This window comes from Pinus tabuliformis, chromosome 5_2 (assembly GCF_031772625.1).
Source record: "Pinus tabuliformis cultivar Carrire ecotype Pingquan chromosome 5_2, CPIR1, whole genome shotgun sequence".
NCBI lineage: Eukaryota > Viridiplantae > Streptophyta > Pinopsida > Pinales > Pinaceae > Pinus > Pinus tabuliformis.
In genome coordinates this window covers 279,997,521-280,019,466 of record NC_142306.1, presented here as the reverse complement: position 1 = coordinate 280,019,466, position 21,946 = coordinate 279,997,521, and the positions used below count along the sequence as shown (strand labels likewise).

The 21,946-nt window shown below is 40.9% G+C and overlaps 1 protein-coding gene across 3 annotated transcripts in view; it reads right to left on the bottom strand.

The window, feature by feature from the left end:
- LOC149158608 (uncharacterized) overlaps positions 1–21,946 on the bottom strand; it is a 259,349-nt gene that overhangs the window by 75,179 nt on the left and 162,224 nt on the right. For all 3 annotated transcript variants that reach the window (XM_089436273.1, XM_089436272.1, XM_089436271.1), the window contains exons 4-6: positions 11,553–11,604; positions 11,297–11,359; positions 11,157–11,210 (exon numbers count right to left, since the gene is read on the bottom strand). In XM_089436273.1, coding sequence (XP_089292399.1) covers positions 11,157–11,210; positions 11,297–11,359; positions 11,553–11,604 — 169 coding nt within the window. The remainder of the gene's footprint in view (positions 1–11,156; positions 11,211–11,296; positions 11,360–11,552; positions 11,605–21,946) is intronic.

Genomic DNA, 21,946 nt, shown 5'->3' with positions numbered 1-21,946 from the left:
ACAGCAGTGCAGAGGATGGTGGGCAGCAGGCCTAGCATCAGCATAGGGACCGATGCCGAATGATCAGGGTGATACTCAGTGAGTCAGTGAGGAGTATTACTAGAGCACACTCCTCGCTAAGAGGGAGTGTTGATTTGGGGTAGCATTAAATGTGCTCTAGCCACAAAATTGGTCGAGACGTTGAGGCACATGAGATCTCCAATATCGAGAAAGGGTTTGGGCAGATTCTAAACAGTTTGAGAAATATTAAAATAATTAATATTTTTAATGGAATCCCTAAAAGTCTAAACTTAGGGAAATTAAAATATTAATGTGGATTAATATAAAATTGTGTTAGAATGGTTCAAAAGACATGGATCAATCCAAATCTAATCTTAGCCATTGATTCAGGACTTAATCTCAGTCGTTGATATGTCAACAAGAAAAGTATAAGAGGAGGCTTGAGGGTCACTTGGAGAGTACACCAGAGTGGTCAGTCATTCTATTCTCTAGAGCGGGGTTTGCTAAGAGAGATAGAATCAGTGATCAGAGTTGCAGCTGAGCGGCATTGAGTACAGAGAGACAAAGAGGCAGAGATAGTGCTAGGAGAGCAGCGCAGTAGTAGCCAGAGCTCACGCAGGGCCACGCAAAGGTAGTTAGGAGCTGCGCAGAGCTTCAGAGAGGCAACGTTGCTAACGCAAAGGGCCAAAAAGTTGACACAGGACCTCCTAAGGCTGACGCAGGACCATTCAGGGTGACGCAGGGCCAGCGCCGGGCAGAGAGAGGCTGACGCAGTCCAAGAAGGCAGACGCTGGGGTTTCTGGGGCAAATTGGAGCTGAGGAGCTGCCGGAAGGTGTTTCTGGGGTTTCAACCGGGATATTTGTCTCAAACTGAGAGGTATTACTGCCAAGGAAATTCTCTGCTGGGTAGGTCGGATTTGGCACCCAGATTGTACTCTGACATTGCTTAATAAGAAAACCCTTAGATAGTTGCATCGGTTTTCCCACATTGGTTTTTTCTAGGGACATTGGTCCAAAAATAACGGTGTCATTTGGTGTGATTGTTTCTATTCCTTAAGTTGTTGATCTGTAATATGTTGAGCATGCACTAGTGTTTATTTTCAGTATTTACATTGTAAATAACTTGTTAAGTAACGGAACAAGTAGGTAGGAATAAATCAAATAAAGTGCATGGAGGGTTTCTAGCTAAGTAGACTTAGAAACTTCAACATATTCTCCCTATACAAGGTTCAAGCCCTCCAGATGGACACATTGGCACTTGTAGGGTGAGCGTAGAGAGCCATGGCCCTCCACCATAGCAGAGAGTACTTCATGGATCCCCAACAACATTCAGTGATTGCTTGTGTTCCACCTTTTAGATGAGAATGATGTACCTGGATCACCATGTTGAAATTTCTAAGTTTACTTAGTTTAGAAACCCTTCATGCACTTTTTCTGATTTATTCCTACCTACTTGTTATTTTTCTTTAACAAGTTATTTACAAAGTAAATACTAAAAATAAACACCAATGCATGCTCAACATATTACAAATCAGCAACTAAAAGAAACAAGAACAAACACACCACATGACACCATTATTTTTAGACCAATGTCCCCGGAAAAATCCAATGGGGGAAAACTGATGCAGCTATCTGAGGGTTTTCTTTTTAAGCAATATCAGAGTACAATCTGGGTGCCGTAACTGGCCTACCCAACAAAAAATTTCCCTAGCAGCTATACCTTACAGTTTGAGAGAAATCTCCTGGCTGAAATCCTGGTAAAATCCTTCCAGCAGCTCCTCAGCACAAAACTGCTCCTGCAACCCCAACGTCTGCCCAATCTGGACTGCGTCAGCCCCTCTCTGTCTCATGCTAGCCCTGCGCCAGCTACGCTGGCCCCTCTAGTGCTCTGCGCAGCACTTGGCTGTCTCTGCATGAGCCCTTACTAGCTCTGCATCACCCTCCTTGGCTGTTGCGCTGCTCCCTCGGCACAATCTCTGCCTTCTCTGTTTCTCTGTACTCAATGCCCCTTAGATACTCTCCCGATCACTGATTCTATCTCTCTTAGCAAACCCCATTCTAGAGAATAGAATCACTGATCATCTGGTGTGTTTTCCAAGTGACCCTCAAGCCTCCTCTTATACTTTTCCTGTTGACATCTCAACAGCCGAGATTAAATCGCTAATCAATGACTAAGATTAGATCTGGCTTGATCGGTGTCTTTTGGACCACTCTAACATAAATTCATATTAATACACATTAATATTTTATTTTCCCTAAATTTAGACTCAGGGACTCCATTAAAAATATTAATTATTTTAATATCTCCTGGTCTGTTCAAAATTTGCCCAAACCCTTTCTGGGTATTGGAGATCTCATGTGCCCCAAACTCTCCACCAAATTTCATGGCTAGAGCACATCCGATGCTGCCCCAAATCAAGACACCATGCCTAGTTGGCTTCACACTTGTACCCCACACTCGACAGAGGTTCCAGTGTCCAAATGAGGATGTGTCTCACCACGGGAGACAAAAGGAGAACTTATGTCATCCTCCTAGCCATTACAGATGGTTTACAGGCATTATCGATCGACTTGGGAACCCATGAGAATGTCATTGTGCCCCCACACCCACTTGGGAACACCACATGTGAATTGCTTGGATATCAAGGGGCCAATCCTTTATCCACTATGTTTGGAGTCCATTCTCTCACCATGGCACACTTTGCACTCCACTAGGCCTTCTCAATGGCCCAACGACTCATTATGTTGATTATTCTACCCTCTTGAGCGGCTTATTTTTATGTTCTTGAGCTATCTTGGTGGGTTTGTCACCAAGGGATGTTATTATTGCACATTATTTAATTATTTGGGGCTTAATTAGGCCTAATTAGGAAAATCAAACTCTTTAGAGAGGATATAAATTGATGAGAGGTTCATTCATTCCTCTCATCATCACTTGTTTGGATTAGTAGCTCTTTGGAGAATTTTGCATTCCTTTTTGGAGGACGAGTTTGGTTTCATGGATGAATTTTGATGTTTGGATACTATTCTCTTGGTCTTGGAGCTTCAAATTTGTCTTGATTTGATGATTGGATATACTCATTGTACATGTAAGTGCTCTTTTTCATGTCTATTCTTTACATTTATCTTGTCACATGAATAATGTATGGGATTTTCGCTCTCTAGATCTGAAATTTTCCCTAATTTATGCGAAATTGTGGAAGTTTTGGACTTTTGAAGTGTTGCATATATTACATGTGCCATGTATGATGAATGAATGTTCCTAGAGGATTAATTTTACTGAATAGACCTTGATAAGTCATTGATTCTTGCACAATGAATAAAATCTTCTGGTACTTGCTCTCATGCCCTAATTAGCCATGCAAAGTTGCCTAGAGGTCTCCTTGATCGGGTTAAGTTTTTCCAAATCACAAAATCACTTTGACTCCATCTCTCCCAATGGCAAGGCACTAATCTAACCATTGGTGGTCACCTAAGAGAATATTATTCTTGCCTTTTCTTCTCCTTCTAGGCTTAACCCTAATAGGTCACCTAGGACATCAAGCAAAATTCATTGTAGCCATCCAAAACCTTTAAAGTTTGGTCCACTAATGCGTTGGGATTTTCTCTAGAGGTCCTCCAAGTTTGAAGCAAATCCGACGATGGAATCCTGAGATATAGCAAGCCCTAGCCACAATACCATCTCCCTCCCTAGGTTGATTTGCTCACTTGGGTCATTGCATTTGTATTTCAAAAGAAAATTTGTCCTTTGATCCTATTCACCTCCCAAACCTGTGTTAGTTTTTGTAGCATCAGAGGTGTTCTAGCCACGAAATTTGGTGGAGAGGCTAGAATACATGATATCTCCAAATCCCAGAAATCGTTTCTGGAAATTCCGCCTAAAAATGACTTAATTAGATTATTAAACAATTTTTAAATAGTTCCTATCTAAACTTAGGGAATACGGTTAATTAATCAGTATTAATTAATTCAAGGCGAGAATCATCTAGAAACTCGCATGGATCGATCCAGAGATGATTCTAGCCATTGATTATGTTTTAATCTTGGTCGTTGGTGCTCCAACAGAGGATTATAAGAGGAGGTTGATGTGGTGATGGAGATATCTTAAAAGACACTTGAGCAGTTCGATTTCTTGGCAGATTGATTTCCAGAGTAGCAGCAGTCAGTTGCCAGAGAGAGCCAAAGATCGAAGCAAGACTTGGATCTACTTCTTGAAGAAGAAGGATGAAGTGTTCACCTAGTTCCGACACTTCAAAGCCTTGATCGAAAACGAATCCGAGAAGAAAATGAAGATATTGAGGACCGATAATGGGACCAAGTACAAATCCAATGAATTCCAAGATTATTGCAGAGAAGCTGGCATTAAGAGGGAGACTACAACGCTATAAACTGTTGAACAGAATGGTGTGGTTGAAAGGAAGAATCGCTCTTTTGTAGAAGTAGTTTGTGCCATGCTTCATGATCAAGGCCTTCCGAAGTTCCTATGGGTTGAAACTGCAAATACCATCATGTATGTTCAAAATTGATGCCCTCATCAAGCATTGGACTCCAAAACTCTTGAAGAAATGTTCACTAGTAAGAAACCTGATGTCTTTCATTTTAGAATTTTTGGAAGTCACGTATATTTTCATATGCCGAAAGAGAAAAGAAGAAAATTGGGTGCATTTGGCAAGAAAGGAATCTTTGTGGGCTATAGTGAAAATTCCAAGGGATATAGAATTTATGTGGTTGGTCAAAAGGAAGCTGAGATAAGTCACGATGTCACCTTCGATGAAGATATGGCCCTCAGAAAGATCAACAACCTTCCTATCCTAAGGAAGGACAAAGAAGCTGACAGCGGAAATCAAGGTGCAAAAGAAGATGAAACGATGCCTAATGTTGATGAACCTATGGATCCTATTGATCCTCCTCCAAAAGGAGACCCTCATGGCTTAGGGAGAGTCTCGAAGATGCCGAGAGACACATTGCACCAAGGGGGACTTTCCGTGAAAGCAAGAAGCCGAACGTGTATCAAGGATATTTGACCACCATGACCACTATCATTCAAAATAAGCCTTCATCATTCGAAGAAGCCGTGAAGCAGCAAGAATGGAAGGATGTTATGAATGAAGAATACGAGTCAATTATGAAAAATGGTGTCTGGGATGTGGTCCCTAGACCCCAGGACAAATCGGTTGTCACCTCTAAGTGGCTCTACAAAATCAAGCATGGAACTAATGGAAGTGCAGACCCTCTCATTCACAAATGTAAGAGGGAGTTGGATTCTGAATTTGAGATGAAGGACCTAGGACCGATGCACTATTTCCTAGGGTTGGAGGTCTGGCAAAAGCCAGGTGAAATTTTCCTCTCTCAAGGAAAATATGTTGTGAAGATATTGGAAAGATTTGGGATGGTGGACTACAAGCCTGTGACTACTCTGATGGAACTTAACTTTAAGAAGTTATGTGGTAGTGTTGCAGGACCTGAATTGGGAAATGCTTCTGAGTATCATCAACTCACAGGAGCACTAATGTTCTTAGTGAACTCTCGTCCGGGCATATGTTTTGCAGTTAACACATTGAGCCAATATATGGTTCAGCCTCATCATATACATTGGATTGTTGCCAAGAATCTTCTGAGATATCTGTGGGGCACAATCACTCATGGACTGAGATACACTATCGAAGATGTGAGGCTGCATGGTTATTCTGATGTTGATTGGGCTGCCAGTGTGGTGGATCGTAAGAGCACTTATGGATGTTGTTCTTTTTGAGTTCTGCTTCGATATCCTAGATGAGAAGGAAGCAGAAATCGGTTGTCTTGAGCACCGCCAAGGCCGAATACATAGCTGCTAGTATGGCCTCCTATGAAGCTGTCTGGTTGAGGAAACCCTTTAGTGAGTTGTTTGGACATGTGTTGGATACCACCGTGATCCTCTACGACAACCAGAGTGGGATCCGATTATCAGAGAATCTCGTGGTTCATGATCGCTCCAAGCATATAGATATCAAGTACCATTTTATTCGGGATATGGTACAACGAGGAGCAATAAGGCTCCATCACATTGGGACTAATGAGCAAGTCATCGATATTCTGACAAAGCCCCTGGGGAAGGTCCAATTCTTGGCCTTCCGAGAACAATTTGGAGTCGTGGAGAGACCCTCTTATGAGGGTCCTATATGAGATGGACATTGAGCTCTGCGAACTCCGGGGGCTTGGGGTACTTCTTGGAGAGATGAGCAACCATAGGATGAGTGGTTCAACCTTCCCCTATTGGTTTTTTGTGTACAAGGTGAGTGGTTCAACCTTTCCCTGCGATACCCCTTAGCGACTTGTAGGCAGGATGAGTGGTTCATCCTTCTCCTGCTGAGACATCCTACACATGCAGTCTGGGACTCATGGGAAGTACCTCTCATCTGGCCAATGAGTAGGGAAATGAGGATAGGGACCATAGTACTAACAATGGATGCATCGTGTACTATCGTACTCCCTATGCTAGGATGACCAATATTGATCTGGGATCAATTGGAACTAACTTCGGATCAGTAAGAGTGGTATGAAACACTCTCTTTTGATTGGAATTGACTTCGGGTTAGTAAGAGTGGTATGACACACTCTCCTTTGATTGGGACTGACTTCAGGTCAGTAGAGAAAGGTATGATACATTCTCGATCACTTCTTCTTTTTCATAGTTCAGCAGAGCAGAGTAGTGCATTGGTGCAGATCTAGTACAGATTGGCAGATGGATTAGCAGATGGAGTTCTTCCTAGTTGAGAGGGAGTGTTAAAATTGGCAACTAGGGCCAAACTCCACATGGGTCATCTTATTTATGACAGCTGATATTTTTCTAGGATTCCTCTCTCCGAGAGGTGTAGGATTGATCTAAAGATCATCCGATTCTGACATGTACAAATGAAGTTATGAATTTATTTTGATTATGGTCAAATTGTCAAGGTCGGCCAGCAAACTTATGTAGGCTCAGAATCCCAACAATCACGTCTATTCATCCTCAATGTTGCATATAAATAGAAGGTGACTTAGCCTCATTTGGACACACTCATCTTCACACTTCTCTATCTCTCTCCTTATTGATTGGGTACGTATTTCTAGGCCTCTCTCCCTCCACACATCCGAAATAGAGTGAAATTTCAGGAGGCCGAAATTTTAGGAGAGCGAAATTTCAGGAGAGAAAAATTTCAAGAGGCCGAAATTTCAAGAGACCAAATTTCTGGACAGTTTGACCTAGCGTTGACCAGCATGTGTTGACCGTCTTTGACTGCGTTTTGTGAGGGCTATGTCTGTTTGCGCAAGCCACATATATGAGCATAGAAATCGAGGCTAAACGTTGACCGTTGACTAACGTTGACTTTTCTGGTTGGGCTCTTTTGCTGCTATTATAAATTATCATATTTGTAAATTGTACTATCTCTCTCTGCTGAACTATTGAAGACTAAAAGAAGATTTGATCAAGGGTTTCCCCACATTGGGGTTTTTCCCTGGTTGGTGCCACACCTTGTGTCGTCTTGTATTGGCTTGTCTTCCACTGTTTATGTTTATGTTCTATCTGCATTTTACTATCATATTGATGTGATTGCTAATTTGAATACTGATACTAGGCTAATAAAGAAATTGAAGCAAAATTTCTCTAAAGAATAGAACATACCATTGTCGCCTAAAATTAATAGATCCGATATCACTTCATTCGAGACATGGTGTAGAGAGGAACCGTTAGACTCCATCACATATCAACAGATGAGCAGATTGCAGATATTCTCACCAAGGCTTTGCCGAAAGGGAAGTTCTTGGTCTTCAGAGAGCAGCTTGGACTGACGGATGCGACCCCTCCTGATAAGGGACATCGCTAATCGAAGACACCGAGCCAACTCTTCCCCCGTGTTTGAGCTCCCAGGGTGTGGAATTGAGATAGAGGGCTCTTGGGGTTGAGGGATCTCTGGACAATAGGGCATCACCCCTATCTGTAACCCATAAGGTTGGAGTAGTAGCTCCCCTATCTTGGTCTTTGCAGAGTATACCCCAGTTGGCATCATAGCCACAGCTAGGCTTGTTGGGATTGTCCCTCCCCGTCTGACCAACAGGTTGAGGAGGCTTGGGGGCATGTGATCCTTACCTTTTGGTAAGTCGGGTATCTCGCCCAAGCTCAGATTATGATGCAGGTGTTCTACCACATGACTCTTGAGGGTCATTGTTGGGAAGATCAATAGGCAATAGGATGGGTTGAGTAGTGTTAGTTTTTATAGCATCGAATGTGTTCTAGCCACGAAATTTTGTGGAGAGGCTAGAATACATGTATTCTCCAAAACCCAGAAGTCATTTTTGGAAATCCCACCTAGAGACGACTTAATTAAAATAATTAATCTTTTTTTAATGGTGCCTAAGTCTAAACTTAGGAAAACTAATTAATTAAAGGGTATTAATTAAGTCATGGTGAAATCTTCTAGAAGAAGACATGGACCGAGTTCTCGTTAATCTTAGCCATCGATTATGTTTTAAAGCTTGGCCATTGAAGCCTCAACGAGAGATTATAAGAAGAAATTTGATGGGAGTTGGAGAACACACTTGGAGCCACCAAGAATTCGATAGCTAGGAAATCGAACTCCAGAGTAGCAGCGATGTGTTGTCAAAGGTGATTCAATAGTTTTGAAGCAGTGAGAGAGGGGCAGGGATAGTAAGGCCGGAGGGAAGTTTTTCTAGTCCAGTGAGCGCATAGCAGAGAGACAACGTACTCCACAGAGAAGCTAACAGAGTGCAGAGAGGCAGCGCAGAGCTCCAGAGGGAGATCCGTATTTTGCTAAGAAGTCGAGATTTAGGGACAGGAGCCAGAGTGGGAGCTCGGAGGCCAGAAGAACAAGTTTCCAGAGCATTAGCTGATCAACAGAGTGAGAGAGATGTTGGTCCAAGCAAGGCTGATGCAGATCTGCGTAGGGTGACACAGAGGCAGCAAGGAGCAGCTCATCTTGAGCTAAGGTCAGTGTCGGATCACCGTGGAAGTGAGATTTTTCTTACTAGATTTTTTTCAATCATTTACTCTGTATGGAAAGCTAGATTTGAGCTTCCATATATTTGTACTCAGATTTACCACTGCATAATAATAAAACCCCTCAACTACTGCACCGGTTTTCCCAAGTTGCATTTTTCCGGGGACATTGGTCCAAAAATAACTGTATATATGTGTGTGTGCATCTATTCTTCCAATGTTTTTATTTCTTCCGCAGTATTTATTTTGTGAAGGCTGCAGTGTATATGTTTTGATATTTGTCGTAGGAAACTAGAAATAATTTGGTTGATTAATTTAACAAATAGAAGAAACATTATCAGTTGTTGCAGTAGGATTTGGGATCACGAAATTTTCACAAGTATTAGCTCCCCTATGTCACTTATTGCTCGATATGGGGTCGGAAACATTTAGCTCCCCCATGAGATATCGGGTTGAGATGTACTCCCCGATGTGGTTTCGGATTGAGAAATGCTCTTCAACGAGATAGAGGGTGGTAGCTTTTGCTACCTAATGATTCTTCTTCTTTAGATTCGAGAATGTTTCAGCAGATAAAGTTGGGCAGAGATGGGACATATAATGATAGGATGACATGTTGATCGGTGGACAGATATTGACAGGTGAAATTCTCCCTAGTTGAGAGGGAGTGTTAAAAATATGCAACTACGGCTAAATTCCACTTTGGACAGCTCATTTGATGGAGATGACAATGGCATTGAATTCCTCTTTTCGAGAGAACCAAAATCAACCTAGAGATCACTCAAATCGGATAAGGGAAAGTGTACTTATGAAGGAAAGCCCACATATGCACATTTGATCAAGGTCGGCCCTAAAGCAAATTGGTGACCCTTGGGAGCCAATAAATACAAGTGACCTCAAGCTCATTTGGATATCACCAAGTGTCTTCTTCTTCTCTTCTTCATTGATTGGCTCGCATAGGTCTGAGCCAGAGATGACAACAGATGTTTGCAAAGATCCGAAATTACAGGTTCTGAGGCTCGCATCTGTTTTAGGGTTTTTGGATTATAGTCGCTTGTACGTCATAGGGAAAAATCAACCACAGTCGTTGCCTTGCAGGCATCAAGGGTGAGACTCGAAGCCTCCAATCACTAGCACAGCGCCTCCTGCATGTGACCAGGGAGTTAGACTCAGATTTGACCAAATACCATAGTTGACAGCAGAAAGGAAAAGTTGTCTCGTATATATTCTGATGTTGGAAACTTATTTATGAATTTTGTTGGGTTGTTTTGTTGATGATATTATATTGGGTTCATTGTACTCTCTGCTGGACATTTTATGACAATCTAATAGAAGAAGAATTTCAAAGGGTTTTCCCCCTAGTGGGCTTTTTCCCTGGTCTTTGACCAAACCTGGTGTCTCTTGTTGATGTGTTGATTGTCTACTTTGTCATTGCATTTATTGTTCTATCTTCAATGATTGTTGACGAATGGAAAGACCAATTGTAATTGGAAAGATTGCTAATTAAAGTATTGAATTGGGATAAAGTAATTGATACAACATAGAACAATCTGAAAATTTAACAGATCCTAGTTTATAATAATGTCCCACTAGGCAACATTCCTTGGGATAACACTGAGAAGATTGGTACATGCTTTCAAATGAGACTAGATGACTACTTGGAGCTCAAAATTAAATTTTTAAAGCATTTCTACATGATTTGAGGCTACATTGATGGAATTTTTTATTTTCTTTTATATAAATCCAATATAAAATGATCTGCATCTCAAGCACCAAATGTTCTACTATGTAATTGATTTGTCCCCATTTGTTAAACTGGTGTTGCTCAAGCACATCCAAAAAACAAAAAATTCTTACAACTTTTCCTAACAAGGATTTTGTTAATTACTTTTTTTTGAAATCGCCCTTTTGCTTATTTTCCCTTAGAACATCTCATACAAGACTTGAGGTCCATCGTTCAAAATGTATTTTAAATTGTAAATACATGGAAAATATTATGAGAAATAACGAGAACTATAACAATATCTGGATTAAAAGCTGCAGGAAAACATGTTCAGGTAACCAATTAAGTTCATAATACATTTTTCAATTTTAATACAGTACTGAAATACTCGAGCCAAAATAAGCAACATTAAATGAAAATTTTAAAGAAAACTTCCCCTCTTTCATGGCTAAAGAAATATACCTTGGTACCATTTAGTATATACTCTCCACTTCCAGCCACTTGTTTTGCAGATGTCTGGATGTACATGTTTCCAAAATGTTTGTTATAAATATAAAAAAGAAAGTGGTTGGCTTCAGAAAGTCGTGTATGTAAAGAACTACCTGTAGTGATGCAGCATCACTCCCACTACATGGCTCTGTAAGACAGTAAGATGCAAGAAGATCCTGACACAGAGTATTCAAAATGAACACACAAACTTTTAAGAACAAAGCATCACAGACATTTGCCCCCTATATATTAAAAACTCCAGACTACTCCCTCAGAAAACTCATTCTGGGGCACAATAAAGAGTTATTTGAGAATAACTAAAAGGTTGATATCTCCTAAAGCAACTTGCCGAAACAATGACTCACTCACCATTCTTGTAAGTTGAGGCAGCCATAGTTTTCTCTGATCCTCTGTACCATATCTGTTGCATTAAAATTCAGTATTGAATCGTTATAGGATTGATAAAAAGTGAAAATATGCTAAAAAACATCGCGAGGGAAAAATGCTTTAATAGGTTTAGACTTTGAATGCTCAAGTATAGAGTTATTTTGCCAAGTAGAGAGGGAATTGATGATGCATATTACATTTATATTTACTTATCAAGGTCGCACAAATAAGACTTGACAATGAATCAACAAGCCCAATATAGAAGTCAACTCAACAACCCTAGAAAAAAATTCAGCATATTAAAAGATACATAAAGTATTCAAAATTGCAAAAGATGAATTTAAGAAGATTGTACAACATCAACATAAGCTCATGTAAATCAATGTTATCAGAACCGAACCGGTTTACCAAAAACACATAAAATATTCATATTGTAAAGAAAAACATATATATGCATGTGCATCTATATGAATCCAAGCCATTTATACACAAATATGCAAAAGTTCTCATTTACATAGTATGTAAGGGTACACATAACCAAAATAGCATTGAGTGCAATCCATCTCTAAACCTAAAATACATCAAAAAATAGGTCCTAGATGGCCTCTAGCATCCAAAAAAAAATATCATGCTATAACAAATGCCTACATATCATCAAAATCAATCCCTATATTGGGGTCTTCGCCATCAATATAACCATTTAGACATTAAAATAAGATAGAAAAAATGTAGCATGTCATGTCAAGATCTTGTTTGAGTGATGGGTACATTTTTAGTAGATTCATTATAGAGGAGTTTGACAACCAATGCCACTAACATCAAAGTACATAGAGGGCTTGGTGCTCTTTATTAAATACTAGTTCCATACCCTGATACATGACAAAATCCAATGGAAACATTGCAATCCCCCCATTCCTGAAATCTTGAAAAACTGTTAAGTCCACTAGATTTTGAGCGAAATCTAAAATTCTACTTTCTTCATATGAAAACCAATGAGGTTGGAACCACTCTCAAACATCCCGAGCCATTTCATGGTAATGTTAAAAATTTAAGTAAAAGTGACATTTTCCTTAAATTTTTATTGACATTTTTATCCTTTTACTTTAAGAATTTAACATTACCATGAATTGCATAGCAATACTAGAGCCATAGGCTTGATTATTAGGCTAAAGGCCATGGGCTTGAATATTAGGCTAGCCTAGGGGAGAATAAGAAGTGGGCCAACCAACTAAAAAATAAAAAATAAAAGGCAAATTTTTTATGCATGGAACCAGTTCAGTGAAATAGGCCAGTTTGGTACCGAATCAGCCTATTCCGGTTCAGACCGGTTTTGGGCCAAAAACAACCGGACCAGCTGGTTCCATCTGTTCTGGTCCAGTTCTGATAATGCTTCTGATAACACTGATGTAAATGCTAATTAAACAAATGAAATATATTAGACATAAGATTAAACATTGAACGATGAACATCAAATAGTTTAATGAGTAAAAGTTTACATGAAATTAATTTAAACTTTAAATGTAGAAAGTCCAAATGCTATGAATGATGGACCACAACATAAGATGATAAAATGCTAAAATTATGATTGATGAAATCCCTTGGCTCATGAATGGGAACTCAAATACCTTATCCCTATATCTAATGGTGTTATTAATTTTGCATCATGTTGACCACACTTTGTCAACAGTCCAAGAAGCAAAGTACAAAGCAACAGATAATTTATTTTTTAAATCGATGTCATCATTCAGCGTCCCAGTTATATAATTGTAAAACCAAATTCTGCAAAGTTTATTGTAAATGATGCTAATATGACCATTGAGTCATGTAATTGCACCTAGGTAAGCCTATGATTTTTGTAAAAGGATTTCATCCTAATAAGTTTTTTAACCTCCCTGAATTATGTGTGTTTGTAAAAACGGATAATCGACAGAGTTTTTCTTCCAACTATAACCCCAAAGCTAGGGTGGAATTCTTTGGCAATGTCTTAGGTGAGTCCTAATGTTTATCTAGTCCATGTAAAAATATGTTTAGGAATAATTGTAGTGCATGGTCCCTCATAATTAGATGCCATGGCTAAATTATTTTATTATAAACATACTTGGTTTCATACTAGATCATATTGTGTCGTAGAATTGGGTAATGTCTTGAGGGTCTATTTCTAAAGGTGTTTTCCCCTTCTAAGGGTTGATATTGTAATAATTTGATGTAAAAATATTTTATTGTATAATTACTCATAATTAGACACTGTGTCTAAAATATTTGAGGGTGGAAAAATAATTAATCCCCTCCAAAGTCAATTAATTAATTTTTGTGGCAAAATTAAATAAGAATCTTCAACCAAAAAATTAATTAATTCCGAGTCAAAAAATAAATTGAGAATAATTAAATTCTCTCCAAGTGGAAAATAATAAAAAATCGTGGTTCAAAAAGAAATTAATTTTTGGAGGTCCCCCACCAAGCCAAAAATTGGTATTTTAAGAAAATTTGACCCCATTGACCTCGGTGGTAAAGTCAAAGTCAAATTTTTTAGGAAATTAGTCCAAAATATTAATTTTTCAATTAATAAAAATGGTTTTCAAAAGAAATTCGATTTTTTCCTCAAAAATAAGAAATCAATGGTGGAGATTAAAAGAAGATCAAGGTATTTTCGATAGATGAGATCATTTTGACAAGGACCAAACCAACTAGCCGTTAGTTCCACTTGGAGGGGTTTTCTCTCTCATTCTCTATATAAGGAAGCTATTGAGCTCATATTTCTCATCTTTAGATAATCTCTGGATGATGTACTTGTTAGTTTTTGTAGCATCAGATTTGTTCTAGCCATGAAATTTGGTGGAGAGGCTAGAATGCATGAGATCTTCAAAACCCAGAAATCGTTTCAAGAAATTCCACCTAGAAATGACTTAATTATATTATTAACCTATTTTTTAATGTTTCCTAAGTCTAAACTTAGGAAAACTTGTTAATTAATCAGAATTAATTAAGTCAATGTGAGAATAATCTAGAAACTCACACGGATCGACTTCAAGATGATTCTAGCCTTTGATTAAGTTTTAATCTTGGTAATTGGTGCTCCAACAAAGGATTATAAGAAGAAGTCGATGGGCACTTGCAGAACACACTTGAGACACTTCGAGAATTCGATTTTCCAGAGCAGCAATAGCCAATTGTTGGAGAGTTCAAGCTTCAGTGAGGAAGCAAAGTCGGTTATCCAAAGGAAGTTTTCCAGATTAGGAGAGGTAGCAGCGAGTGACAAAAGTGATCCACGCGGAAGCAGCGCAAGGACTGCGCAGTCGCTGAAGTAGAGCAGTTTGATTTAGCTGGGAGGAAATCGATTCAACTTCCATAGGCCAAGAAAGTCTTCCAGAGGGCCAAATATTCACTTCCAGCAGTAGAGACAGGCTAGATGGCTTGCTCAGAGGTAGATTCGAGCCACATGTCTGAGACGCAGCACAGGGACTGCGCAAAGGGCCTACATTGGGGTTTGGACGGGCTGCAACCTATACAACCTGTTGCTTCGAACTCCAATCTGTTTTACCCTCTTCCAGCTCGGGTGTTTAACCAACACCTTCTTCCCTACGAATTGGACATCATATCCCTTATCTTGTAGATGGGATACTGAAATCAGGTTCATAACCAATCTCGACACATGCAGTACATTTGTAGCACCGGTACTTACTCCTGACTCCCTCTAAAAATCAATGGTACCTCTCCCTACTGGAGTGCACTTGGTCATATTTCCCATTGTAATCTGGAAGTCCATCTTCTCTTATTTGTAGCTAGAGAAATATTCTCTAACCCCTGTCCTATGAGCTAACGCTCCACTGTCAATGTACTAGACACCCTGTGAAGCTAAGCTATTTAAGCAAGCAAATTCGACCTCCAACCTGGAAGACAATTCTGAAACCCCCTAAATATCATCCCTGAATATCAAATATGTCCATGGCCAAACTGGAGATTTCTGGAGAATTTACTGAAGACATCCTGAGTACAAATCTGTGTGCTATTTCTATTCCACCCAGCATTGATTTTGCTCTAGAAAACTGCTACAAAAGCCTTTTATGCCCAGACAAGAAATTTGCTCTACGAAAATACAGAGTTGTTGCTCCCTCTTCTTGCTGGAACCGTCATCTTGGACGAGTAGAATTTTTCTACCACCTTGCAACTGAAAATCGAACCCTTTCCCAGCAATTCGTACTGCTTGGCTAGGCACTACACAACGTCTGAAAATTTTGGCCTGCTGCTCCCTCTGAACAGCGAAATTTTCTCTCCTTTGCCTCTGAGCCTCCTGTCCGTCAAATATGTTCTAATACCATGTGAAAATTCCTTAAAATGCATCAACTAGAAATAATTCTTCTAACTAAAAAATCAATTATGTAATTTATTTTGTTATCAGCGAAATATCAAATTATTCACACTGCAATTTCTTCACCAAATAAAATACTGCGCAAGCAAAACTAGGAACTGAGAAATACTAGCACACACACATACAAATTGACACAATTATTTTTGGACTAATGTCCCGGAAACACCCAATGTGGAAAAATCGGTGCAGCAGTTGAGGGTTTTATTATTATGCACCAATGAATTATGAGTACAATAAATTTGAATGCCCAACTAGCTATCCAATCTAAGAGAAATACTAGAAAAATCACCTGAGGAAATTTATCTCGTCTCCAAGCATCTCGTCTCAAACTGACAACTGAAAATAAAGTCATCAAAACTCTCTGTACAGGCTCTCCATCACCTCTACGCAACCTACCACACATTCACCCTGGAACTTATGTTAATCAAGTTGTCTCGCTTGCTACTGACTAGGAAGGTGTCTCTCCTGCCTACTAGAAAAGCTTCCTAACCTCTGGAAACTAAAACGACCTCCTCTCTAGCTAAATTGAACTGTGTTCTTCAGGCACTATGCAGTGTTGACTTTTTTGGTAGAACTGGATGTGCTCTAGCTCCGAAATTTTGTGGAGGGGCTAGAACACATGAGATCTCCATGACCCAGAAATCATTTGGTGAAATTCCACCCAGTTGTATTTTATTACAATAATTAATATTTTTGATGGGGTTCCTAAGTCTAAACTTAGGAAAATTAAAATATTAATGGGTATTAATGAAAATATGGGTGAGAAGCTTCTAAGTGACAAGGATCAAGTTTAATTTAATCTTAGCCGTTGATTAGAGACTTAATCTCAGCCGTTCATTTTTCAATAGGAAAAGTATAAATCGAGGCTTGCGGTCAGTTGGAGAGAACACAGAGAGATAGAGAAAATTGATTTTCAAAAGTGAGAAGTTCTCAAGAGGAAAATTGATTAAGGAGATCTCTAGCAGAGAGTGGCAATTCAACAGAGGGACTTTAGTCCAAGGCCGAGTATACAAAGCAGAGAGCCAGAGTAGCGCCAGGAGAGACAGTGCAGCTCCAGAAAGGGTGACGCAAAGGCTAGAGGAGCTGACACAGTCACTTAGAGGCAGCGTTGGGGTTTCTGTGGGGCAGATCAAGCAGCAGTTTAGCATATCGAATTTCTGAGTCAGGAAGGCTCACTGAGAAGGTGACGTAGCTCCTAGAGGAGGTGATGCAGCTCTTAGAGGAGGTGACGCAATTCCAATGCATAGCTTGGAGCAGCCATTTGCCCAGCACTGGGGACAGCGCAGTAACCTGTGGGGTTTGTTTATCCAATTGCTAGATTCACCAAAATATCTGTCTCCGGAAACAGGTACTTTTGTCGGGTTTATTCTTTGTTGGGTGAGCTGGATCTGGCACCGTAGTTGTATTCAGAAATCTGCTTAATAATAAAAACCTCAGAGCTGCTGCACTGGTTTTCCCGCATTGGGTTTGTCCGAGGACGTTTAGTCCAAAAATAAGTTTCCTTTGTGTGATTGTCTCATTTAATTCCAGTGGTTGATCTGTATATTGGTGTATGCTGCAGTGTGTTTGCATTAATATTTTTTTGAATAGTTCTGAAAATAACTTGTTAATCTGAAGAACAAGAGGGTAATGCAAATCAGTTTATTGCAGTAGGATTTCTGGTTTGTTCGATTCAGAAATTTTCACATGGTATCAGAGCAATTGCAGATCAAGGAGGATTGAAGCCATCGGTGAAGAGACAAAGGAAAATCTGTGTTGAAGATAGTTGTCCCGAGAGACAACGCAGTTTCTATCCAAGAGAGCAAAGGAGGGGTAACGCAGTCACCAAGGGAGGCTCATGCAGAAGCCTACATCAGCCTGATTGGGTGACGTTGTTGTTGCAGAGGGCAGCGCAATGATTACTAGGCCAACACAGACACTGTTGAGTCTCAGCTTTCCGGTTGTCGGGGCTAGACGTGCAACGCAGATTTCATCTAGAGTTGCTGGTGGGGCGCTGACTCTGTTGGTGCAAAACAGTACCTAGTGGGGCAGAAACAAAGTAGAGGGAATCAGTTCCTCAGAGGATTTCTTGCCAAAGAAACCTAGATCCAGCATTGAGCACCAGCAAAGAGAGATCAAAGAAGGGTGGTTCGACAGTAGTTAGCAGAAGGATTTCCGTGAAGGAAATCGAAATTCAAAGGGAGCTTGTTCCTTAGAGGATTTCTAACACCAAAGAAATACATATCCAAGTTTTGTTGGGGCAGCAGCGAAAGAGGGAGACGAGAACCAGGCGACATTCATTTGAGCAGAGATGGCAGTCAATAGACTGAGGGATCAGGACAGGATAGATGGAGCATCCAACTTCGTCATCTCAAAGGCCAAGATCCTAGCCGTTTTGGATAAAAATTGTATCAAGGACTATGCCTTGAAGACATTTGTTGTTCCAACTTCCAGTTGATGTTGATCCTCTCAAGAAGTACGAGGCTCAGGCTAAAGCGAAATGAATGATCTTGGATGGGGTCAAGGATCATGTGATCCCACATATTGTTGAGAAGGACACAAGGGAAATGTGGGAGGCCTTGACCACATTGTACGAGGGAACTTCTGTTCAACGGAAAATGTTGTTTGAGAGTTAGCTGAGACAGTTTCAGATGCAAAAGGGAGAAGAAATCGATCCCTTCCTTCTTAGGTTGCAAGGAATTCATGACCAGCTAACTTCCGTAGGGGCTACACCAGATCCTGAATTTATGGTCAGAACTGCCCTAAATGCAATCACTGAAGACTAGGAAACCTTTGTCCAAAGCATCTTGGGCAGAGCTTCTCTTCCCAGGTTGGAGGAGATGTGGGTAGCACTTCGACAGGAAGAGATCAGACGGTTGACCAAAGCAGGAAGCAGCAGCAAATAGATTAGAGTCAAGAAGGAGGAAGAGGAGGATGCAGCTCTCGCATTAGCAGGACAGCAAGGGCAGTAGAAGAGAAAGAAAAAGGACATATCCAAAGTCAGATGCTTCAAATGTGGAGAAATGGATCATTTCGCCACACAGTGCCCTCAAAAGAAGGGCAAGGAAGAGAAGTCTGACTCAAAGGTTGCTCTAGCGCAAGCTGACAAGGAGGACGATGAGGATTGTGCCATGAGTGCTCATGCACCTCTAGAGAAGAGGTGGGGCGATACCGAGTTGTAGTCGGGAGAACTACACACATGGCCAGAATCCTTCAGGTGCCCAAACTCTTGGATCACATACGGCTATGGGAGCCCTTAATGACAGTAGCAGAGTGACGGGAGTCAGTTGGTGTGAGGGATGATGGAGCAACAGTGGCAGAGATAGAGTGCCAAAGACTGAAGCAGCACAATGGAGTGTTGCAGCAGTGCGGGAGGCACAGAGCAGATAAAACAGCAACCCAGTAGCATCAGAGGGTCAGCGCAGATTAGCAGCAGAGGTAGCTTTAGCGTCCAGGGACATCCAAACTAACCAGCATGTCAGCCTTTTGGGTGGAATTTCAATTGCTTACGTCTCAACAACTGAGTTGCAGTGCAGCAGAAAGCAGTGGCAATGCTATGGGCAGCATGATGCAAAATATTGAGAGGGAGTTGCAGTACAGATGCAGCAATGACAGTGGCAGTGTCATTGGCAGCAGTACAGGTTGCAGCAGCGCAGTGGATGAAAGGCAGCAGGCCGAGCATCAGCATCGCAGTGGATGAAAGGCAGCAGGCCGAGCATCAGCAGCGCAGTGGATGAAGGGCAGCAAGCCGAGCATCAGCAGCACAGAGGAACCATCGGTGGATCAGTTTGATACTTATGTTGGGAGGTATTGCCAGAACACATTCCTCGCTAAGAGGGAGAGTTGATTTTTTGGGCAGCATCGGATGTGCTTTAGCTCCGAAATTTTGTGGAGGGGCTAGAACACATGAGATCTCCAAAACCCAGAAATCGTTTGGTGAAATTCCACTCGGATTGTATTTTATTAAAATAATTAATATTTTTAATGGGATTCCTAAGTCTAAACTTAGGAAATTAAAATATTAATGGGTATTAATGAAAATATGGGTGAGAAACTTTTAAGTGACGAGGATCAAGTCTAATTTAATCTTATTTGTTGATTAGAGACTTAATCTCGGTCGTTGGTTCTCAACAAGAAAAGTATAAATGGAGGCTTGACATCAGTTGGAGAGGACACACAAAGAGATAGAGAAAATCGATTTTCTGAAGTGAGAAGTTCTCAAGAGGAAAATCGATTAAGGAGATCTCTAGCAAAGAGGGGTAGTTAGGCAGAGGGACTTCAGTCCAAAGCCAAGAATACATAGCAGAGAGGCAGAGCAGCACCAGGAGAGACAACGCAGCCCCAAAAAGGGTGACGCAGACGCTAGAGCAGCTGACACAGTCACTTAGAGGCAGCGCTGGGGTTTCTGTGGGGTAGATGGAGTAACAGTTCAGCATATCAAATTTCTAAGCCAAGAAGGCTCCCTGGGAGGGTGACATAGCTCCTAGAGGAGGTGATGCAGTCCCAACGCAGAGCTTGGGAAAAACCATCGCTGCCCAGCACTGGGGACAGCGCAATCACCTGTGGGGTTTTTTCATCCAGTTGTTGGATTCGCCAAAATATCTGTCTATAGATAGAGGTACTTTTGTCGAGATTATTCTATGTTGAGTGAGCCGATTTAGCACCCTAGTTGTATTCAGAAATTTGCTCAATAATAACACCCTCAGAGCTGCTGCACTGGTTTTCCCACATTGAGTTTTTCCTGGGACATTTAGTCCAAAAATAAGTGTGTCCTTTGTGTGATTGTCTCATTTATTTTTCAGTACTTGATCCGTATATTGGTGTAGGCTGCAGTGTGTTTGCATTAATATTTTTTTGAATAGTTCTGAAAATATATTGTTAATTTGAAGAACAAGTGGGCAATGAAAATTAGTTTACTGCAGTAAAATTTTTGGTTTGTTCGATTTAGAAATTTTCACATGGTATCAGAGCAATTGCAGATCAAGGAGGACTGAAGCCATCGGCGAAGGGACAGAGGAAAATCTGTGCTAAAGACAGTGGTCCCAAGAGAGCGCAATTTTTGGCTGAGAGAGCAAAGGAGGGGTGACGCAATCACCAAGGGAGGCACACACAGAGCCTGCGTCAGCGTGATTGGGTGACGTCGCTGCAGAGGGCACCACAGTGATTATTGGGCCAGTGTAGAGACTGTTGAGTCTCGGTTTTCCGGTTATCAGGCCTAGAGGTGCAGCGTAGATTTCATCTGGAGTTGCTAGTGGGGGGTTGATTCTGTTGGTGCAGAACAGTACCTAGTGGGACAAAATCAAAGTAGAGGGAATCAGTTCCTCAGAAGATTTCTTGCCAAAGAAATCTGGATCCAGTGCTGAGCACCAACAAAGAGAGATCAGAGAGGGGTGGTTTGATAGTAGTTGGCAGACGGATTTCCATGAAGGAAATCGAAATTCAAAGGGAGCTTGTTCGTTAGAGGATTTCTAGCGCCAAAGAAATACATATCCGAGTTTTGCTGGGGCAACAGTGAAAGAGGGAGAAGAGAACAAGTTCGACATTCATTTGAGCAAAAATAGCAGTCAACGAACTGAGGGATTAGGGCATGTTGGATGGCGCATCCAACTTCGTCATCTGGAGGGCCAGGATCCTGGCAGTTTGGATAAAAATTGCATCAAGGACTATGCCGTGAAGACAGTTGTTGTTCTGGTTGATACTGATCCTCTCAAGAAGTACGAGGAGGCTCAGGCTAAAGCGAAGTGCATGATTTTGGATGGGTTCAAGGATCATGTGATCCCACATATTGCTGAGAAGGACGCAACAAGAGAAATGTGGGAGGCCTTGACCACATTGCACGAGGGAACTTCCATTGAGCAAAAGATGTTGATTAAGAGTTAGCTGAGACAGTTTCAGATGCAAAAGGGAGAAGAAATCGATCCCTTCCTTCTCAGGTTGCAAGGGATTCGTGACTAGCTAACTTCCGTAGGGGCTACACCAGATCCTAAATTTATGGTCATGACTCCCCTGAATGCAGTCACTGAAGACTAAG